The sequence below is a fragment of the Podarcis cretensis genome, assembly GCF_951804945.1.
Source record: "Podarcis cretensis genome assembly, chromosome: 4".
NCBI classification, from domain to species: Eukaryota; Metazoa; Chordata; class Lepidosauria; order Squamata; family Lacertidae; genus Podarcis; species Podarcis cretensis.
Genome location: NC_137173.1, coordinates 79,687,937 through 79,707,864, shown reverse-complemented (window position 1 = coordinate 79,707,864; position 19,928 = coordinate 79,687,937). Strand labels below are relative to the sequence as shown.

Sequence of the window (19,928 nt, the reverse complement as noted above, 5' to 3'; positions counted from 1 at the left end):
TATCTACATGAAGCCGTTGGGTGCGGTCTTTTGGCATTTCAGGGTGAGGTGCCATCAGTATGCTGATGACACTCGACTCTGTTTCTCCTGCTCAAATGAATCAGGAGAGGCCATGCAGTCCCTGCGCCATTGCTTGGACAGTGGTGAGATGGATGAAGAAAAACAAGCTGATCTTGAATCCTGGCAAGATGGAGGCACTGTGGGCAAGTAGTTTCAGCGCCCAAGAAATTGGTCAGTTACCTACCCAAGATGGAGTTAACCTTCAAGAGGAGCCTTCATGGGGAGTGTAAGTTTGTGGGTGTTTCTGGGTCCAGCTCTGTCACTGGTGGCTCAAGTGGTTCTTACCAACTCTGGTTGGTTGGACAGCTACAGCTTTTTCAGGACCATGAACAGTAACTCATGCACAGATTACTTTCAAGATAGGACTGGTGCAATGCGCTCTATGTGGGGCTTCCCTTTCACTTGATCCAGGAGGCAGGCCGTGTCAGCATATAACATCTGCTCAGAGATCTGCACTGGTTGCTAATTTGCTACTGGGCCAAGTTCAAGTAGCAACTTGGGACCAGTTTACCTATGAGATCACTTTACCCTATGTCCATTCAACTAGCAGAATTAACAGACTACCCATTTTGCATTTGTAAGAACTGCATTGTATAGTGTGGCAGTACCTGCACTTTGGAACCCCTTGCCTATTGAGATCAAGTAGGTGTGCCTTCACTGTGCTCTTTTTAGCACCTGCTAATACATTGTTTAGAAGGGACGCGGGTGGCGCTGCGGGTTAAACCACAGAGCCTAGGGCTTGCCGATCAGGTCAGCGGTTCGAATCCCCGTGACGGGGTGAGCTCCCCTTGCTCAGTCCCTGCTCCTGCCAACCTAGCAGTTCAAAAGCACGTCAAAGTTCAAGTAGATAGCTACCGCTCTGGTGGGAAGGTAAACGGCGTTTCCATGCGCTGCTCTGGTTCGCCAGAAGCGGCTTAGTCATGCTGGCCACATGACCTGGAAGCTGTACGCCGGCTCCCTCAGCCAGTAAAGTGAAATGAGCGTCGCAACCCGAGTCGGTCACGACTGGACCTAAACATTGTTTAGACAAGCTTATCTAGATGCTAGAAAGTTGAGACAATTTTAATTTGTTTTAAAGTATGGTTGCAATTATTTTTCAATTTTATTTTATCCTCTTGTAAACCATTTTGGGGTTTTGTTTTGTTACAATCAAGTGGTGTATAAATTTTATGACATAGGTAGGTAGGTAGGTAGGTAGGTAGGTAGGTAGGTAAGTAAGTAAGTAAGTAAATAAATGGTGTCCAAAAGTACTGAATAGAGATCAGCAGATTCCAATTCTATGATTTGTTCACTAATACACAATTATGGCTCATGTGAATGAACCACTGCAGACTGCCCAAAACCACACACTTAAATTTACACATGCAGGCAGGCAAGACAACATAAATGTTTTGGGGTTGTCTGTTGTTCAAGTAAGTCAAGAGAGGAAAGTAGTAACCACACACTAGTTTGTAATTTTATTTAAACCATTCAATTAAACTGGGAAATTGCACAAATCAGAGTAACAGAACTTCCGACTCGTATTTAATTTTAAATCATTTAATACAAAAATGGGGATGAAACAAAAATACACCTAAAATTTACCAGTGTTTGAACTTTTATTTCACAACATGCAGTCAATTGAAACACTAAAAAAGGACTCAGCTATAAGCTGTAACTTTACATTTATACATCAGAAATGTTCATTTTAAAAGAAGCTGAACATAATTTTGTCTAAATCTGAACATTTATTTTAATCCACATACAGGTAATAGCAATGATTTTATATTTGACCACAGTCTGTAATCGAAATTCTTTTTGACACTACTCCTTTAGGTGAGCCAAAAGATTCTATTTTTTTCACGACATCCATCCCATCCTTTACAAACCCAAAAACAACATGTTTAAAGTCCAAGTGCTCTGCTTTTTTGAGAGTGATAAAGAATTGGGAATTATTGGTGTCTCTGCCACGATTTGCCATTGACAGTAAGCCAGGGCCAGTGTGTTTTATTTCAAAGTTTTCATCCTCAAATGCTTCTCCATAAATGGACTGGCCACCTGTACCATCTTGTCTAGTGATATCACCTCCCTAGAATGTAAACAAATAGAGAAAATTCACTTGGTTATAGTACACGTTGAAACATCTGAAATGTGTGTAGAAATACATTTTACCAGCACAATGTGGTGTCCCATCTGGTGTTCACAACTGTTAAATCAATAGTGGTTTCATTCAGCTCCCGTGTTCAGCTATTGCAGCAAACCATGGTGAGTCATTATATTATGTACACAACCAGCAGCAAGTCTCAGGTAAATGTCATTTGAGCCCAAAGCTCACCACCACTCACACACACACACATTAATAACAAACCATGGTTTGTCAGGTTTGAATGCAGTCATGGTTTTCACTTACATTTGCCTTTCATTTTCATATATAAGACTGTAAGGTGTTATGTCCCACTAGCTTCAGAGGCTAACATAACTACACTTGTTCCTTCATCCTGTCACTGATCAGAATTAATGAAGGGGAAGAGTGAGCCTAGAAATGTATTCTGATTGTTCTAAGGCAGGGGTTGGGTACCTCCAGACTGTGGGGCCTGACTGGTCCTGCCAGAGCTCCCAGTTTGTCCTGCAGTGCCCACCTGACTCAGTCAAAAAGGTGTTTTGCTTTCAAAGGGGCATCTGAACACCCCACAAGCAAAACAGGAAAGCTGATGTCATTGTTATGAGTTTGACAGAAGTGCAGCTCTGCCTACATGTCAAATATGATCCCCATATTTAGCCTAGCTAGCTGGGCAAAAACATTTCCCACCCCAGGGTTTAAGGGATTGGCCTTTAGTGTCCATTTACATTCTCTGTGTAGGTGTATATCTATTGGATACAACTGAAGGAGATAAGAGAAAATGAGAAGCTAACTTGGCACTAGAGAAACTACAGAAGTAATGGGATATAAATTGAGAAGCAAGGCCCCAGATTAACTTCCAGACTTTCATGATATGAAAGGCTCATATCATGTTTCATATTTCTACTAATTTGCTTGCAAACTAGAACTTTTCTACTGAGCCTTAAAATATATTCCTGTTAATCCATGTGTAGTATTAAATGTATGTTCAATCTTAGCATTTTCACTTACTTGACAGATAAAATCTGGAATTATTCTATGAAATATGGAATTTCGGAATCCAAATCCTTTTTCTCCTGTGCATAATGCCCTGAAGTTCTCAGCAGTTCGCGGAACAATATTTGAAAACAATTCTATGGTTACATGACCTAGAGGTTCATCATCAGCTGAAACTTCGAGATACACTATAGGGTTAGATTCCTTTGACAGTTCTGCTGCCAGAGAAACATGACCCTTCTGTAACTCTGACAAGCTTTGTTGACATTCTTCAAATTTCCTCTTGAAGGAATCAGCCAGCTCTTGGCTTTTAAATCTGACAGCAAGCTGTTCTATCTTAGCTTCATCATCTGAAATTAAGATTGCAAGTGTTATTCATGATGTAATGATCAGAATGCAGGCTTCTTTCAACATTTGATCCTGTGTACAGCAACAAGGGACGCGGGTGGCGCTGTGGGTTAAACCACAGAGTCTAGGGCTTGCCGATCAGAAGGTCGGCAGTTCAAATTCCCGTGATGGGGTGAGCTCCCGTTGCTCAGTCCCTGCTCCTGCCAATCTAGCAGTTCGAAAGCACGTCAAAGTGCAAGTAGATAAATAGGTACCACTCTGGTGGGAAGGTAAACGGCGTTTCCGTACGCTGCTCTGCTTCGCCAGAAGCAGCTTAGTCATGCTGGCCACATGACCCAGAAGCTGTATGCCGGCTCCCTCAGCCAATAAAGCGAGAGTTGGCCATGACTGGACCTAATGGTCCCTTTACCTTTACAGCCACATGGAAGCTAGGAGTGGGGTTGTGCTGAGTAGCCCTGCCCCAGACATAGCAAACTTCATTCAGCCCTTCTCCCAACATTTGTGCAAGCATCTGTACTGAGGGGGCTCTTCATTTACTTGCTGTATGCAGAAAGGTTCTAGATTCTGTGGAAACCTTCACGCTAATGCCTGCTTTCTGCAGTAGCCAGGGCAAGGGCCCAATGGAGCATCTATTATCAGGGGCATAGCAACTTGGTGAAGTCCCACTCCTTGCAGCAGCATGGGAACCAGAACAACCACAAAGGGTTAGGAAGGGAATATGTCATATATAAGGGAAGGGAAATAAAGTTATAGAATATCTTTACAAATACTCACCGGCATAATCTGTTGCAGTCCAAACCATAGCATTGTTTGAAGTATTCAAGGGCTTTAGATCCATCGTTTTTGTAATCATATGATTTGCACAGACTTTGAAAACTTGGTCCCTTCTCATTAAGATTCTATACCATTTATTCTGTGTATGGTAGAGGATCTTTATTTCTCCCACACCACGTTCTTTCCACTGACTGACTTCTCTGTCCCATCTGTAGAGTTTTGCCCTCTCTTTGAAGAGAATTTCTTCATCTTCTTCTCCTGACTTCACCTCAACCTAGCAGGGATAAGTAGTCATATTTACTCAGATCACTGCTCCTGAGTTATTATAAATTCTATGCATGTTTACAAAGGAGTAAATTCCACTGTGTACAGTGGGGCTTAATCTCAGGCTAGTGTGCAAAGGATCACATTCTTAAAGTAGTATATTCTTGAATTATGGGAGCTTTTTTTAAAAAATAAATGACCTGCATACTTCTTCCATTTTAGAGTAAGTAAAAACAACAACCCTATTTTGCACACAAGAGAAATTGTGTGGCTCACTATCCTCACATGTGTTAGAGGAAAGAACCAACTCTTATTTTATTTAACAGATTCATATCTTACCTCAGGCAGTGATACAATCGGTTCAAAATGAATATCATCACTATGTACAACTTCTTCATCACTTCCATCATCTTCATTGTCACCTTTAGTGGCCACTTGTCCGCCAAACACAGTTGCTCCTGTATTTGCCCACTTGAAGTTTTTGTCTGCTTAGATGGGAAGACAGAATCTTAATACTATAGAAAAATATTTCTGAGATTACATTTTCTTATCCCGCCCCCACACAATAACTCTCTTAGCAGCAAGCAGTTTCTATAAATAGTTAAGTAGATAATATGTGAATGAATGAATGGATTTATTACGCTCACAGACCAGAAATTAGACAACATGTGCATCTTACCTTTGGAACCAAAAGCAAAATCTCCAGAATTATTTGAAGCCAGATCAGCAAAAGACAAGCCAGGTATGTTGCCAAGGGCAAATGAGAAAGGTTTGCTTTCTATATAAAGGGAGGGAAAATGTTCATATCATTCTGTGGTCCATTTTACATTGCATAATAGGTCACATTCCCCCACTATAATAGCTCCAGATATAAGCACAGGTATTAGGAGAAAGTGAGTAAGTCTGAAAGTGTCACCTCTGAAAGGACACTGGCAAGGCATTAGTCAGTCCACTGGAGATACAATGAGTGTTGCCCACTAGTCAAGGCCCCTTTCTGTTAAACTCTCAACCCTTCGTATTCTATACAATCAGTCAGTCAGTGAATGTTTATTACGGCAAACAGCCAGCATATTAAAGCAGAATTTCTGCATAATTTCCTACATGAACAATAAAATGATCGATGTGGGATTTAACAATCAAAATACTAATTAAGTGTACTTAAAATACATGCCCAGAGGAATAGAAGTTTTAATTAGCTGGAGATTCTCTGTATGCATTATCAGACTTTGCAATGTTAGTTTCCCTAGTATACGTGTCTTTCACACATCAAATGTGCATACCTTGGTGTGTAGAACTGGCATCGCTTTCTTTTTTCGTTGACAAGTCAACTGGTTTGTCATCTGCTGCTAATAACGTCTGTATAGTGTATATAGGTTCAGTGGTAGAATCTGGTTCTTCAGCTCTACTGACTGCTTCAGCAGGCTGTTCCTCCTTAATGGAGCACACATCATCAGTTGAACTGGTTACTTCTTCTACTTGAGCTTCCTGAAAAGAAACGAACCGAGTTATTATTTAAACTGGTGCCAAGTCTTCATAGGCTCTTTATGTAAATGCATATGTAAAGTACCGGACAGTATCTGAAAACAGAACTAGCTGATCTCTAGAACAGGTATCTTATTGGCAGGGAAAGTGGAGGAAACTAAAACTGCCAAGCACCTCTGCACTTTCAAAATGGTTTCACATCATACTATCAAATGCTTGTTTTAGAATTGGGAATTAAAAGGAACCAGAAGTCTATGTTATCCAACCCACTGCCCATGAAGTCTCTTATAAAGATCCTATTGAAATAAAGGAGGTAGACAGAATACCTCAGCCCTCAAAATTTATGAAGCTAAAGTTGTCCAACGAATCTGTAGTGGGGTAGGAGAGCTGAAAATAATGCCAATCTATTTCACATCTGGCAACCAATGCGCCGCTATGGTTTCAGATAGTACATGGGAAGAAGAGTCTAAAAAGCCCAGGACACAAATTTTCAAGGCCCTCTAGCAGCTATGGTGAAGAAGACGAAGAAGAAGAAGAAGAAGAGGAGGAGAAGGAGGAGGAGGAGGAGGAGGAGGAGTAGTTTGGATTTGATATCCCACTTTATCACTACCCAAAGGAGTCTCAAAGCGGCTAACATTCTCCTTTCCCTTCCTCCCCCACAACAAACACTCTGTGAGGTGAGTGGGGCTGAGAGACTTCAGAGAAGTGTGACTAGCCCAAGGTCACCGAGCAGCTGCATCTGGAGGAGCGGGGAAGCGAACCCGGTTCACCAGATTACGAGTCCACCGCTCTTAACCACTACACCATACTGGCTCTGGCTCATTTACCAGAAGTAATGTATTTAGTGTTAACTCTGGAAGTGTATACTCGATTCTGACCAAACTAAGCTTCCTGATGTATATTGTGTTCTAGATCTCTTCCATGAACTTCTAGTAACAAAATGGCACTAGGGTGCAGGCAAGGTGGAATATACCCCACCCTACTCTCAGACCCAATAACAAGCAAAAAGGAATAGCATCTCTGCACTTAGAAGGAAGTATTCCTGTTATGCCAATTTTCAAGAATCACACGTTTGGACCATAGCAAGTCCAGCTGAATTGGTGCTTAAAGTCCCATTCTTTTGTTACTCACATTCGTTTCTTGGACTTTTCTAAGTTCTGTTTGAAAGTCTTCTAAGTTATTGTCTTCATCAGTGTCACTGCCAATACCACACAGAAAGGTTGGAGGAAGCTTCAGGGTTTCTGCTTTAGCCTTTTCTTCAGGAGTTGGTTTCTTCTCCCACACAAGAACACACTCGCTCCCACATTCTGCTTCATTTTCTCCTTCAACAGCTAAACAGAGAATATTTTATTGATTAGAATAAACTAGAATAAAGTAAAACCTCAAAATACTCCAATGTTAAACTTAAAATCTCAAATAATGAAGCCAAGGGATAAGAGGTTTTAGTAAAAAATAAAAAAAATGCCCAGTAGCACCTTAGAGACCAACTAAGTTTGTTCTGGGTATAAGCTTTTGTGTGCATGCAGACTTCTTCAGATAGGGTTAGGGTTAGGGTTACTGGGCATTTTTTTTATTTTGACTGCGTCAGACCAACATGGCTACCTACCTGAATCTAGGTTTTAGTAAAAGAATCTAGGTTTTAGTAAAAGAGAAGGAGCAGAGGAGCTCTGCTAGTTTCTGCATCTTTAGAAATCTCAACGTTTTGCTGTAATAAATTTATCATTATACCACCACTTGGCATTTTCACTTGTTTTCTCAGCCTTTAATTGTAAAACTGAAGCTAAAATGGCCAAGTTTCTAGCAAGGTATCTCAAAGTGCATTTGAGGGGATTTCACCCCATATGCATGGGATTGTAACACATTCTTATTAAATCTATTCTTTTTCTTCTAATAGTGTTTAGTACTACAGGGAACACTTTAATTATTTCAGCTTTTATCTCATTATAGCAAGCAAATTCATTACAAACTTGAAATTATTATTTCCCTACACAGTTCCCCATTCTTTTATGATGTTTCTCAAGTTATGGAACCATGTAATAAATGGCATGGCAAACAATTGTGAGTCAGAATGTATTTTCATTCCCCCCAAATTCAAAATTATAGCCCTGTGCTTGCTAAGTTACAATCTTCTTCCCAAGAAAATTTACTTGTATCAGTTTCTTTCAGTTGTGCATGTTTTTTAGGTTTATCAGGATACAACTTTCCGTTGAGCTTCTTCACGGCTGTTTCATAGTCCTCATCTGAAATATGAAAATGAAAGTTTGTTTACGCTGCATATCTGTTATGCCACTAGCTAGTAAGTATTTGGGTTTGTATGCCCTGTTATATTTTAAAAGGAGTAACAACCTTAAGCATGGACAAAATGCAAAAGATGCAAAAGAGCTTAAACAGTAAAATGCAGCAGTTAGACAACTACAGAGCTTGAAAATACCTGGGTTTTGCCTGGTATGAGTATATTGAGTATATTTGCCTGGTATGAATATTTTGATAAACTGAGCGCCAGGCAAGTGTCCCAAGTGAGGGAGTACCACAGAATAGGGTGGGAAACCTTTTTGGCTCCACAAGCCAAATTCATATCAGGATCTGTCTTGCAGGTCACAAATGACATCAGGTGTTGGGGCATCAAAGCACTTTGCAGGCAGCAACACATTGCTGAAAGCAACATTTTCGCCTTCCTTTTTTAGCAGCATATTGTTGCCTGCAAGGTATTTTGAAGTCCTGACACCAGGACTTTGAAGTTCAGCTAGACAGCACCACATTTGAGTGCACAGGGGGCTCTCATGTGCATCCAAATCAAGCTGGCCTGATCTCCCATTGCATCAGCTGATGCAGGGGGAAGTCAGTGCTGCTTAGCTGAAGAGTGCTATTAAGTTTCAGCCTGCTCTATATAACTGACTAGGGCCAGAAACAGGAGGCTTTGTGATCCCCGAGAAATGATCTACTGCACTGTGCACGTGATACCCTGCCCCCAAACAGCCCTTAATTCATGAAGACAAATACTGGACTGGACCAATGCTTCCTTCATTCCTTAATAGTGTTCTGTAACTTAAAGAAGAAGAATTTTCAAGGAATGCGTCTTACCATCATCATCATCTTCACTCAGATACCCAGGTTCATTCTGGTAGCAGAAGAATGTTGGAGGTAACTTAAGGGAGTCTGCAAGAGCTCTTTGCTCAGGCGTGGGTGTTAACTCATATACAATCAAAACATCGTCTGAAGTGGCAGTATCATCTGGCTCCTTCTTAATCTCAACTGCTGGGGAAAGAAGTGAATTGTCTGAGCAAGTCTGAAAGCAGCAGCTGCACTTGAATACTAACACATTCACAAAGCAGGCAAGAAATACTTTCAACCAGAAAACAAGCAAGATTTAAAGTCAAACCAATAAGAAGAGTTTAGCCACTATGAGATGGGTTTCCTTTCCATAAAGCCAAACTCATGCCATGCTTCTCCTAAGACAGCTGCTTCCAGACACAACAAATCTTCCATCCATCTATTGTCTTTTAAGTAGAACTTACACTGTGCATGTATTGTGTTTAGAAAAAAGATACTTCTGGGATGTTCAGTGAAATGGCATAGAAACATTTTAAGTTAAAAACTTGTAAAGCAGAAGAAAATATACTTTGGATAGCACTTTAATTCCATTTTATCTTAGACCTGATTTAGGTTGGGTTTTATTGATATATTAAAATATGAATGTATCTTTCATTAAGGTGACTTAACAGTGGGAATAAATTGATAGGCTGTGAAACAGATCTGTTTTTATTCATTTGGAAGCTGAGAATTCAATTTTACTTTAAACAGTTGTAGTAACAATAAAGTCAGGCTCTTTCAAATTATATATATCAAGCAGGAGCTTGGCAAGTGTGCATGGCCCCAAACTTTGACTTTGAATCACAAGACTTTGACAAAGCTAAAACGTGATTTCAGTGAGAGTTGAGCACACGGCATTAAGATCTTCTCACTGAATGAGACACAATGTTTATTGCACAACATAGCACAAGGTAGATGACTAGATAGTAAGCATCAATAGTAACACTGTATACCACTGCCATCAATTTTTATTTAGCCATAATAATGGCTTCAGCTAGTTCATTTATCATTGTTAGGATTACTTTTGTTGTGCTGAAGTTCTCTTTCCAAAGTGTATTTTTAAATAGGTTCATCAATACCGAGTTAACTATTCTGCTTACACAGTACTGGAAAAGAAGCAGAGTAGAAAGAGCTCACTAAGTCCTAGCAATTTGCCGCTATTCTTTTCATCATGAGGTGTTCAGGTGTTTTAACATGAGGCGTTCAAAATCAGAAGCAATCCGATTTTGTCTAGCTGATCATCGTTTGCTAAATCTATCTCAGTACAGCAGTAAGCCCTGTATAACACTTAGAATGTGATCAGAACATAAAACCTACTCATGTGATTTCATAAAGAAAAGCAAATATCAGTCCCAGAAGTAGGAATTTCCAGATTCCCAGAAGTAGGAATCAATTATTAAAGTCACAAATTGGTAGATCTAAGTATGAAGTACAGATGCAACAAAATCAAATAGTTTCAGACCACTTAAAAAGAATTATATTCCTTTAAGCGCCAACACCACAATGGTTAAACTGCTCCTCAAAAGCGTCATCCTATAACACCTTACCATTTGACTAAAAAAACTATTTCTGAAGCTATGTCTGAAGCTCAGACAATCATCTCCAAGGCAAAGTCTGTATGTCAATTGACAAATACATATTAAAAGAATACATGCCAAGTACACAAAACATTTTCATGCATGCTTATTATCAGTGTGCACTGTCTCACACAAGAATGCAAGCCATATCCTAAACAGTTAAAATTAAATGTTCCAGACTTCTAGTCTCCTTCAGAATGCACAATTTAGAAAAACCACCACCACAGATAGTTGTGTTAGGTTCAGCTTTAGTAAAACACAAGCCTTGGAATTTCTTATTTCCTTATGCACCTCTTCCAATCTGCTTCAGTGGGTTGGGGGATGGGTGCACGGGAGGAAAAGGAAGTGTGAAAGTCCCATGGCACATGCAGAAGCCCTTGCATTAGTGGGAAAACTTCACTAGATAGAACCCAACATCTGCAGCCATTTTCTCTTAATGAAAAATGGTCTTTCCCCAGGATGTTCCTAGGTTCTTTAAAAACATTTAAAAAAACTAATCAGATGGAGGGACACTGATTATGAAGTGAAACAAAAGCAAAAAATATGAGGCTGGAGAGTAGTTCAGAAAATGTTCCATGAATTAGCATAAACCTCCCCCTTCCAAGAAGAAAAATATTTTGTCTTGAAGGATGGTTCAAAAACAAAAATCCTAATATCGAGACTGGAGGACAATAAAGACACCTGAAACATACTTATTCCATGTCTATCCATTTGTCCTTGCCTACCTACCATCCATCAAGCAAAATTTTAAAGAGTCAATAGCTGGGCACTCAGACAATATAGGAATCACATCCAAGGTTTCAATAACCAGTCTCTTACCACAACAGCTGTAAAGCAAATTCAGTCATTACTATTCTCTTTTAACATGCATGTTAATTTTTCTAAAATTCCATTAGCCAATAGTCTGCTAAAGTTGGGGAGCTGTCAGTGTCTTCCCAAAAGTGATACAACACAACATTCAGTGCAGTATGTAAATACCTTTACTATTGGGTTGAGGGGGAGATGCGCTGGTCCAAAAGGCCATTGGGTTAGATTTAAAAAGGCTAAAATTAAATCCTAGAAAATAAAGTGTGTGGATTTAAGTATTTAATTAACTTCATTAAAAGGTCAAGGGGCGCTACCAAACACACACACAGTCACAGACACACAGTCACAGACACACAGACTTGTCTATGATTTTACATAACTTATTATACTAATGTAATCTGGAACAGTGATCTTTCTAGGTGCAAAAATTAAGACGTTAGCTTTCAACTAGCAAAACAATTTTATCAGTACAGGAAGTAATGTTGCAATCCTAACCCTACTCTTTTGGGAGTAAGTCCATTGGTTTCAATACAGTGGTACCTCGGGTTATGAACTTGATTTGTTCTGGAGGTCCGTTCTTAACCCGAGGTACCACTTTAGCTAAAGGGGCCTCCCACTGCCGCCGGCGCACGATTTCGGTTCTCATCCTGGGGCAAAGTTTGTAACCCGAGGCACTACTTCTGGGTTAACGGAGTCTGTAACCCAAAGTGTTTGTAACCCGAGGTACCACTGTAGAGCCTACTTCTTAGCTGACATGGCTAGGCGTTCAATGCAAGATACCTAAGAACAAAAACAAAAAAAAACCCCTGCTGGATTGGAACAAAGGTTCATTACCCCATTTTTCAAAGTGGCCAACCAGTTTCTAAGAAACACAAGCAGGACACGAAGGCAAGAATTTCCCTCACTCTGTTGTGACAACTGGCATTCAGAAATACAATCTCTGAACATGGGGAGTCAATCTGGCAAGTAACTGCTAAGACTCTCTTCTAACTCAAGATTTTACATTTCAAAGTTTTAAAGAGAAGAAAACAAAACATGAACCATGTTTTCCTTTTATTGACCTATTAGTGCCAATATTTATTCTGATCAAGTTCCCCTCAAATTTTCATCCTCCCCGACACTTTGGCAGCCTCCTGCATCTTGGCCTGCATGGGCCTGCTAGTTGAACTGCAGTGTGCTGTTGCCCACTTCTGAATGGGTAAAGTCAGAACTTAGAACAACTCCTCGGTTGACAAAATATTCTCTAATTCTTTTTCCTTGGTTAGATGTATTTTCTTTTTCTTTTGTATTTTCTTTTGTTGTGAATACGTATGTTTTCTAATTTGTACTTAATAAAAATAATTAAAAAATAATTAAAAAACAATAACACCAACTCCTCAGTAACTTTGCTACCTACCAGTTATGTATTTATCTGTAATTTAAAGAGATACTTCTGATCTCTAAAGTGCTAAATAGCTTGGGTCCTGCATACCAGATTTTTTTTTTTTTAATCTTCCTCAAGAACGTTTATGATAACCCAGGATACATTCGTTTAAAGATTTTTCAGTATCATTTTTTCTTCTTAGCTAGGATTAAGCATTATAGATTTTGAAACTATACATCAGTAGGCAACTTAAACTCACGAAGACGGACAAGGTGGAACCTAAGTACATTTATAACAACTTGAATTTATTAAGTAAAAATTACGTAAATGCTCACCTTTTTCTAGTGTTTTAAATGAAAAATTAGGAAGTCCTTCTGCCTTGGAGGTAGCCACTTGACTTTCTCCTTTGCCATCGGAGTGTTTCCAAACAGTAGCATCACTTTCCTGATGCTCAGCTCCTTTGCAGGCATCATACGTGCCATCTGCTTCTCGCTGCTTTGTGCTATGACACACTGAGCTATCGCTTTTGCTCTTGGGAGAAGCGTTAAAACTGAAGCCAAAGAGAGATCCCGTTGCTGACGTGTTTCCAAATGTGAAAGGCTTCGATTTTTCATTGCTAAAAATACTTTTGACAGATTCTGAGCCAAAGACAAATTTGGGTGGCGAAACCACTGCTTTCGTCGGCGTCTCAGAAGTGCCCGCCGTTGGTGAAGTCTCTGCAGTTTGTGTAACTGTTTCTTCGTCCTGCTTTAAATCAGTTCTCTCCCTGGTGGTTTCTTCAAGTACTGCAACAGCAATCTTTCCACATGGCGATTCCTTGGGAGTGTTGGCCCGTGAAGAGAGTGGTGTGATTAAGGTGTCTTTTTCTTGAGCATGTTTTGCTTCCTCAAAGATCTGCTTAAATGAGTCAGCAACATCTTGCAGCTTAAATCGCACAGCCAAGTGCTCTACTTTCCGTTCCCCTTCAGCAAAGTCACATGCGGTCCATACCCAGGCTCGCTCTGTGCCTTTCATTGGCTGGATGTTCATGTCTGAGGTTATTCTGTGATTGGCACAAAGCTTTAATACCTGGTCCCTTCGCATGACTACACGAACTTGTTTAGTGTCATAGTTTTGCAAGATCTTTATGTCTCCGATACCCCTCTCCTTCCACTGATTAGCATCTTTATCATATCTATAAAGTTTAGCACGATGGCTGAAAACAACCTGCTCATTTTCTTCACCACTTGTTATTTCTACGAGGTCAGGTAAAGGTACTACTGGTTCAAAATACTGACCATCTCTTTCATCTTCTTGTGTAACGTCAGATTCCTCATCTGTGCCTACAGAAGTCCTACTCTGGTTCTGTTTGGAAGGAGACTTAGAGGGACTTAATGCAGATTTGAAGCTGAAGTTAAACCCTGTGGTGGACTCTCCAAACCTAAATAGATTTTTCCTCACAGGGCTACTAGCCCGAGGCAAAGCATACACAGAACTGTCTGTACTATCATCCAGGGCTTCCCCACGCAAGTCATAGTTGTCCCACTCTAATGTAGGCCCAGTGCTTTCAGCATGTGGCTTAATAACCAAATCAGAGGCCTTTGTAGCAGACACAGAGGTTTTACTCTCTTCATCTGCAAGTTTAGTTTTATCATCTGTCAGGAAGGTTTTGAGATCTTTCAAACCACTTTTCATTTCTTCTGCTTTTTGTATCAGCTCAGCTGTTTTCCCAGAATCTATTAGTTTATGTGGGGTCTGGAGTGGTATATCCAGCAATAGCCTTTGACATTCTTCGAATTTCAATTTAAATTCCTCAGCTTGCTCTGGACTTTTGAATTTAGCTGCCAATTGCTCCAGCTTTGCATCACCATCAGAGAAGTCGTTGGCTAACCACATCCATGCTTTGTCCGAGCCAGAGAGGGGCTTCAAGTTCATGGTAGTTGTGATCCAGTGGTTTGCACAAACCTTAAATACCTGCTCACGTCGCATGATGATTCGTGGCTTGCCATTAACTTCATTCTTAAGGATTTTCAAGTTGCCCACACCACGTTCTTTCCACTGGCTTGTTTCTGCATCAAACCTGAACAGTTTTACTCTTTGGGAATACAACACTGTATCATCTTCTTCGCCAGTCACCAGTTCGACTTTCTCGGGCATCTGGACAACAGGGTCAAAATGAATATCATCGTTGTCTTCTGTTTTATAGGACTCATCTTCCTTCTCAAGATCAGCAGAAGTATTTCCTTTGAATGAAGATTTAGCAGCCTGAGAAGAAAATAGCTTTTCACCTGCACCAGTAAAGCCCTTGAAATTTGGATCTTTCCGACCAAACTGAAATCCTTCACCTGCAGTTGTTTTTGCAAGGTCAGCAAAAGTGAATGTGCTGCTGTGTTGACCAAACACCAAATCACCGCTTTGTTTGCTAGATATAGCATGAGATTTCATTGCAGTTTCTTCCTCCGACACCTCCTCTTTTTCATCAGTACCACTTTCTTTATTCTGTTGGTCGTTTGCAACATCTTTGCTAGGCTCTTGTATACCAAATTTAAATTCACCTGGAGGTACAGGCATTGAAAAATTAAACCCTCCTTTCATAGGCTTAGTTTCACTGCTAGCAGGAACTTGAAATGTGAAGGAAGAAGACTTTCCTTGATCTGTAGAAAGGCCAAATTTAAAACCCTTCTCTGTTATGTCACATTTAAAACCCGTCCCCTGTGGTCCTCCAGTGGGTTCGGATAACTTGCTTTTGAAGCCAAACACAGGCAGTTGAGCATCACTAGCTGGTAAAGCTGGAGCATTGCTAGATGGGTTTGCAGCCTGACAAGCAGCACAAGTTCGTGAAGAGCCTTCATTTCTTACTAAGCATATGCTGCAATCCCACTGGCCCTCCTTTTTCTGAAAAGCAGCCCCAAAACCACTTTGGGGCACTTTTGGAGACTCTGCATGACCAAATTTGAATGTGGTTTGGGAATCGCTAGATGGGTTTGCAGCCTGACAAGCAGCACAAGTTCGTGAGGAGCCTTCATTTCTCACTAAGCATATGCTGCAATCCCACTGGCCCTCCTTTTTCTGAAAAGCAGCCCCAAAACCACTTTGGGGCACTTTTGGAGACTCTGCATGACCAAATTTGAATGTGGTTTGGGAACCAAACACTGGTAAATTTGTACCGCTGGGATTCTTGCAGCTAATACAATGGGATGCGCTGGCTTCGTTTCTCACAAGACAGGTCCTGCATTCCCACTGGTTTTCCTTTTTTGGAGGAATTGGTCCAAATGTAGAGTGTGCACCTTCAGTGTTGGGTTTGAAAGGTATAGTCAGTTCTGTCGGAGGAAGCACAGCCTGCGCTTCCCGATTAGCTGGATTTGGAGTCTGGCATGCTACACAACTCTGTGCAGTTACTTTATTTCGAACAAGGCATGTGTTGCACTCCCACTGATCTTTCTTTAACATGAACTGTTCACCAAATCCGAATGTAGCATTTGCTCCCAACCCTTCTTTAGCAAAAGAGAAGGATGCAGGTGTAGCTGCACTGGATGCAATTGTAAAAGTACTTTTGGCATTAGTGTTTTTAGCTGAACTGCTCACATCGGGAACAGGAACCTGATAGCTACCACTGACAGATGATGTCCCACTCTTGAAGTTAAATCCAGAGCTCATGAGTCCTGAGTCAGATTTACCAGAATCTTTTGCATCTTGAGCAGTAGCTTCTCTTGATGACACAATACCCTGAGAAGCCTGCTGACTATCACTTGATCCAGATACTCTCAAAATATTTTGTGCCTCTTCAAACTGCCGCTTGAAAAGCTTCGCTTCCTCTGGAGTTTTAAACCTGATTGCAAGTTGCTCAGGTTTTGCCGATTCATCTGCATAGTCCAAGGCATGCCACACAAAAGATTTGTCTGATCCAGCATTTGGGTTCAGAGTCATATCAGGATTTATATAGTGATTTGCACAAATTTTCAGCACTTGCTCCCGTCTCATAAGTAGTCGGATTTTGCCAGTTATTTTATGCCTCAGAATTTTCACATTACCAACACCTCTCTCTTTCCATTCTTTGTGTTCAGCATCAAAGCGGAAAAGTTTTGCTCTATTGCAAAACATCTCCTCTTCATCTTCTTCACCTGTTTTTACTTCAATTTTGTCAGGGAGTGGCACAACAGGTTCAAAATGAGGACCATCATCATCTTCTTCACCACCACCATGGACACTTCCTCCATCTGTTTCGTGACTTCTGTTTGCTACATCTGAATGTGGAGTACCAAATACAGGCTTGCCAGGATCCTGAAAGCTGAACACATCACCCTTACTAAAACTAGAGGGCCTGGGTTGATTTTGTACCATTTTATCTGTAAATGCAATGCCTGATGCATTCTTGCCACCAAAACTGAAGATGTTTCGCTGTCCAGTGGGATATTCAGTAAGCGGCTTTTGTCCAGCGTATCGGTCCTCTTTGATAGGCTTGTCGGATGTCAGAAGGCCCAAAAGACTGTCGCTGTTACTATAGGGGGTACTATGTGGCTGTGCTGCAACCTGAGGTGATGAAAAAGTAAAATCTCCATCGTTAGATTTGAAATTGGAATTAAATTTGAAAGTGGTTGGCTGTGTCGACTGAGCAGAAGTTATCAAGGAAGGTTTTGCTCCCTCTACTGGTGGTACAGGCTGCCCAAAGGTAGGCTTCCCAAATTCTATCACTTTTGACTCGGCAGACCGGGAGACCGGGGGTGCTGCAGAAGGTTTTGTAAAATAGCCTGGCTCGGGAAGTGGCGGATTTGTAGTTGTTGGTGGAACGCTGTAGTTGTAGTAGTCCTCATTGCCACGAGGAGACAACATCCCAGTTGCCGGAGAATCAAAACGCAGGGGAGTACCATACATTTCTTGTGAAAACATGCAAGCAGAAGTGTTCTGCAGTGGAGGAGTATGCATTGGCTGTTGATATGTATATATGTGCTGCTGAGGAGTAAGCCTGTTCATGGCATAGACAGGAGCCTATAAATACAAAAATGATCAAACTTAGTTTTAAAGCCTTAGTAACTAAACATAGGTTATAAATTTAAATTTCCAATAATTGCTTAAACTGCATTCAAAAACAACTGCTGGTTCCTGCTCTCCTGCCCACCCCCACTATGTGACAAGAAAGCTGCCTTTTGAATATTTAACAGAAAGCAACACAGTTCTCAGTTTTCCATCTATTTAGGAGTTATGAGTTGTATCAGAGAAACAGCAAATAATTACCTTTGTGGGGGTCACGTTTGTGGCTGCTGTCCGTAGGAGATACTGGGAATTGTAAGCTGGTGATGGGTTGTAGTAGACAGATGGACCTGTTGTAGCAACTGGACACACAATAGATAAAAACGTGAGAGTCTTGAAATTGACAAGAACCCATAATCTTTATCCTAAATATGTATACGCTGTCTTTAAAAACAAGAACCCTCAAGGTGGTTTAATACAACACACAATCCCATATATAACCATCTAAACACTCAGGCTTCCCCCCACTTCTAGTATTCCATTATTTTATATGCAAGTGTGAAGATACAGCTTTAGTGATTTACTTCATTGTATAAGGATATCATGTTTTTTGTGTGGAGTATTCTCATGTCGTTTTAAAAAATGTACGGTCATTATCAAAATCAAAATCACTTATTTTAAAAGTGTGAAAACGCACCCTCCCCTCAGCACTTATGGCAAGTTTTAAATAAAGCCTTAAGATTATGAAGCCAGTAAACAAAGATACTTTATATCTTTTTAATACCATCCTACACAAGGCAGCTTGTGATCCCTTCAATGCTTTTTAATTATAATCAGACGTCGCATCAGAAACTGCACTTAAATTTCTCTAGGATCCTCCACCTCTGCATGTAGTTACCAGTTAACGGTGCTCCATGAAAGCTCTGTGTGCCTTGATAGCCATCTGGCATGGTATCTGCTGCATAGCTTTCGGCAGGCCACCGCTGAGACATGGTTGTATTAGAATTGTTAAGTTTCATCTCTTGCATCTCATTCTATCAAAAAGACAAGCATGGTCATTAAAAACTTTTGTGCCAACCCCATGCCGTTTCTTTTGCATCTACAGAACTGAAGAGGAAAAGAATCTAGAACAGTTTAGGGTGAATATGCTTGTATAAGTCCTGGCTACATTGAAACCTTGGAATTCTCAATTTTTTTTAATGGACTTCCACCATGAAGGCATTTAAGAACAGTTACTCAGAGTGAGCCAGAAAGTGACCAATCCAGGCAATAAAAGATTGTTTCCTCCAACCTCTTTATATCTTTCTCTATCCTTTGCTTGTTTCTTCAAGATGAAAGTGAAGGATCAAAGTACAGTTGTACCTTGGAAGTCAAACGGAATCCGTTCTGGAAGTCCATTCGACTTCCAAAACATTCAGAAACCAAAGCACGGCTTCTGATTGGTTGCAGGAAGCTCCTGCAGCCAATCGGAAGCTGCAGAAGCCCCGTCTGACATTTGGCTTCCAAAAATAGTCCGCAAACTGGAACAGTCACTTCCAGGTTTGCAACATTAGGGAGCCAAAACGTTCGGGAATTAAGCTGTTCAACTTCCAAGGTATAAGGGAAGAAAAAGCACAGCCAACCTTTTCACTCTCCTCCTTACCAGCTCTTTGTCCTTTGCTTTTCTGTTAGCCTGTCTTATCCACTGATCAACAGTGTTTTGATACCTCTAGGGCCACCACAGCAACACACACCTTCACTGCCAGTGAGGTCAGCCTCAGCCCCTTCCTCTATTTTCCGTCCCCGCAATGATTCAATATTCTCTGGCTACTAAGCATTCTCAATAATCCCTTTAGGATTTTTTCCCTAAAGATTTTTTGCACTTCTGCAAGTACGCCAGTACCTCCCTCTTGTGTGAGGATGGTGTTATTAGCATTTGGGGAATAGGTTCCGAGTTAGTAGCAGTGATGATGGCAATGACTGAAAATGAACCATGAACTGGCTACTGTTGAAAGGTTAACTGAGCAAGGAACAGTTGTGTGCAAAGTAAGGCAGTTACAGAAATCAAATATATTCTGAACAGCCCAAATTTTGATTTTATTGCTTAAAACCTTCTGGAGTATAAAAAGGCATGAAGTATAGT

General features: G+C 40.7%; 1 protein-coding gene across 8 annotated transcripts in view; it reads right to left on the bottom strand.

Moving 5' to 3' along the window:
* Positions 1 to 1,583: 1,583 nt before the first annotated feature.
* Positions 1,584 to 19,928, bottom strand: part of RGPD4 (RANBP2 like and GRIP domain containing 4) — a 36,296-nt gene continuing 17,951 nt past the window's right edge. The window contains exons 18-30 of one of the 8 annotated variants that reach the window (XM_079972355.1): positions 18,705 to 18,840; positions 18,071 to 18,168; positions 13,195 to 17,824; positions 11,668 to 11,745; positions 9,104 to 9,277; positions 8,170 to 8,262; positions 7,154 to 7,353; positions 5,821 to 6,025; positions 5,220 to 5,318; positions 4,880 to 5,028; positions 4,277 to 4,550; positions 3,170 to 3,504; positions 1,584 to 2,128 (exon numbers count right to left, since the gene is read on the bottom strand). In XM_079972355.1, the coding sequence (XP_079828481.1) occupies positions 1,823 to 2,128; positions 3,170 to 3,504; positions 4,277 to 4,550; positions 4,880 to 5,028; positions 5,220 to 5,318; positions 5,821 to 6,025; positions 7,154 to 7,353; positions 8,170 to 8,262; positions 9,104 to 9,277; positions 11,668 to 11,745; positions 13,195 to 17,824; positions 18,071 to 18,168; positions 18,705 to 18,840 (6,777 nt within the window). In that variant the 3' untranslated portion in view covers positions 1,584 to 1,822. The remainder of the gene's footprint in view (positions 2,129 to 3,169; positions 3,505 to 4,276; positions 4,551 to 4,879; positions 5,029 to 5,219; positions 5,319 to 5,820; positions 6,026 to 7,153; positions 7,354 to 8,169; positions 8,263 to 9,103; positions 9,278 to 11,667; positions 11,746 to 13,194; positions 17,825 to 18,070; positions 18,169 to 18,704; positions 18,841 to 19,928) is intronic. The other 7 variants (XM_079972357.1, XM_079972356.1, XM_079972362.1 and 4 more) reach the window with 7 other exon arrangements.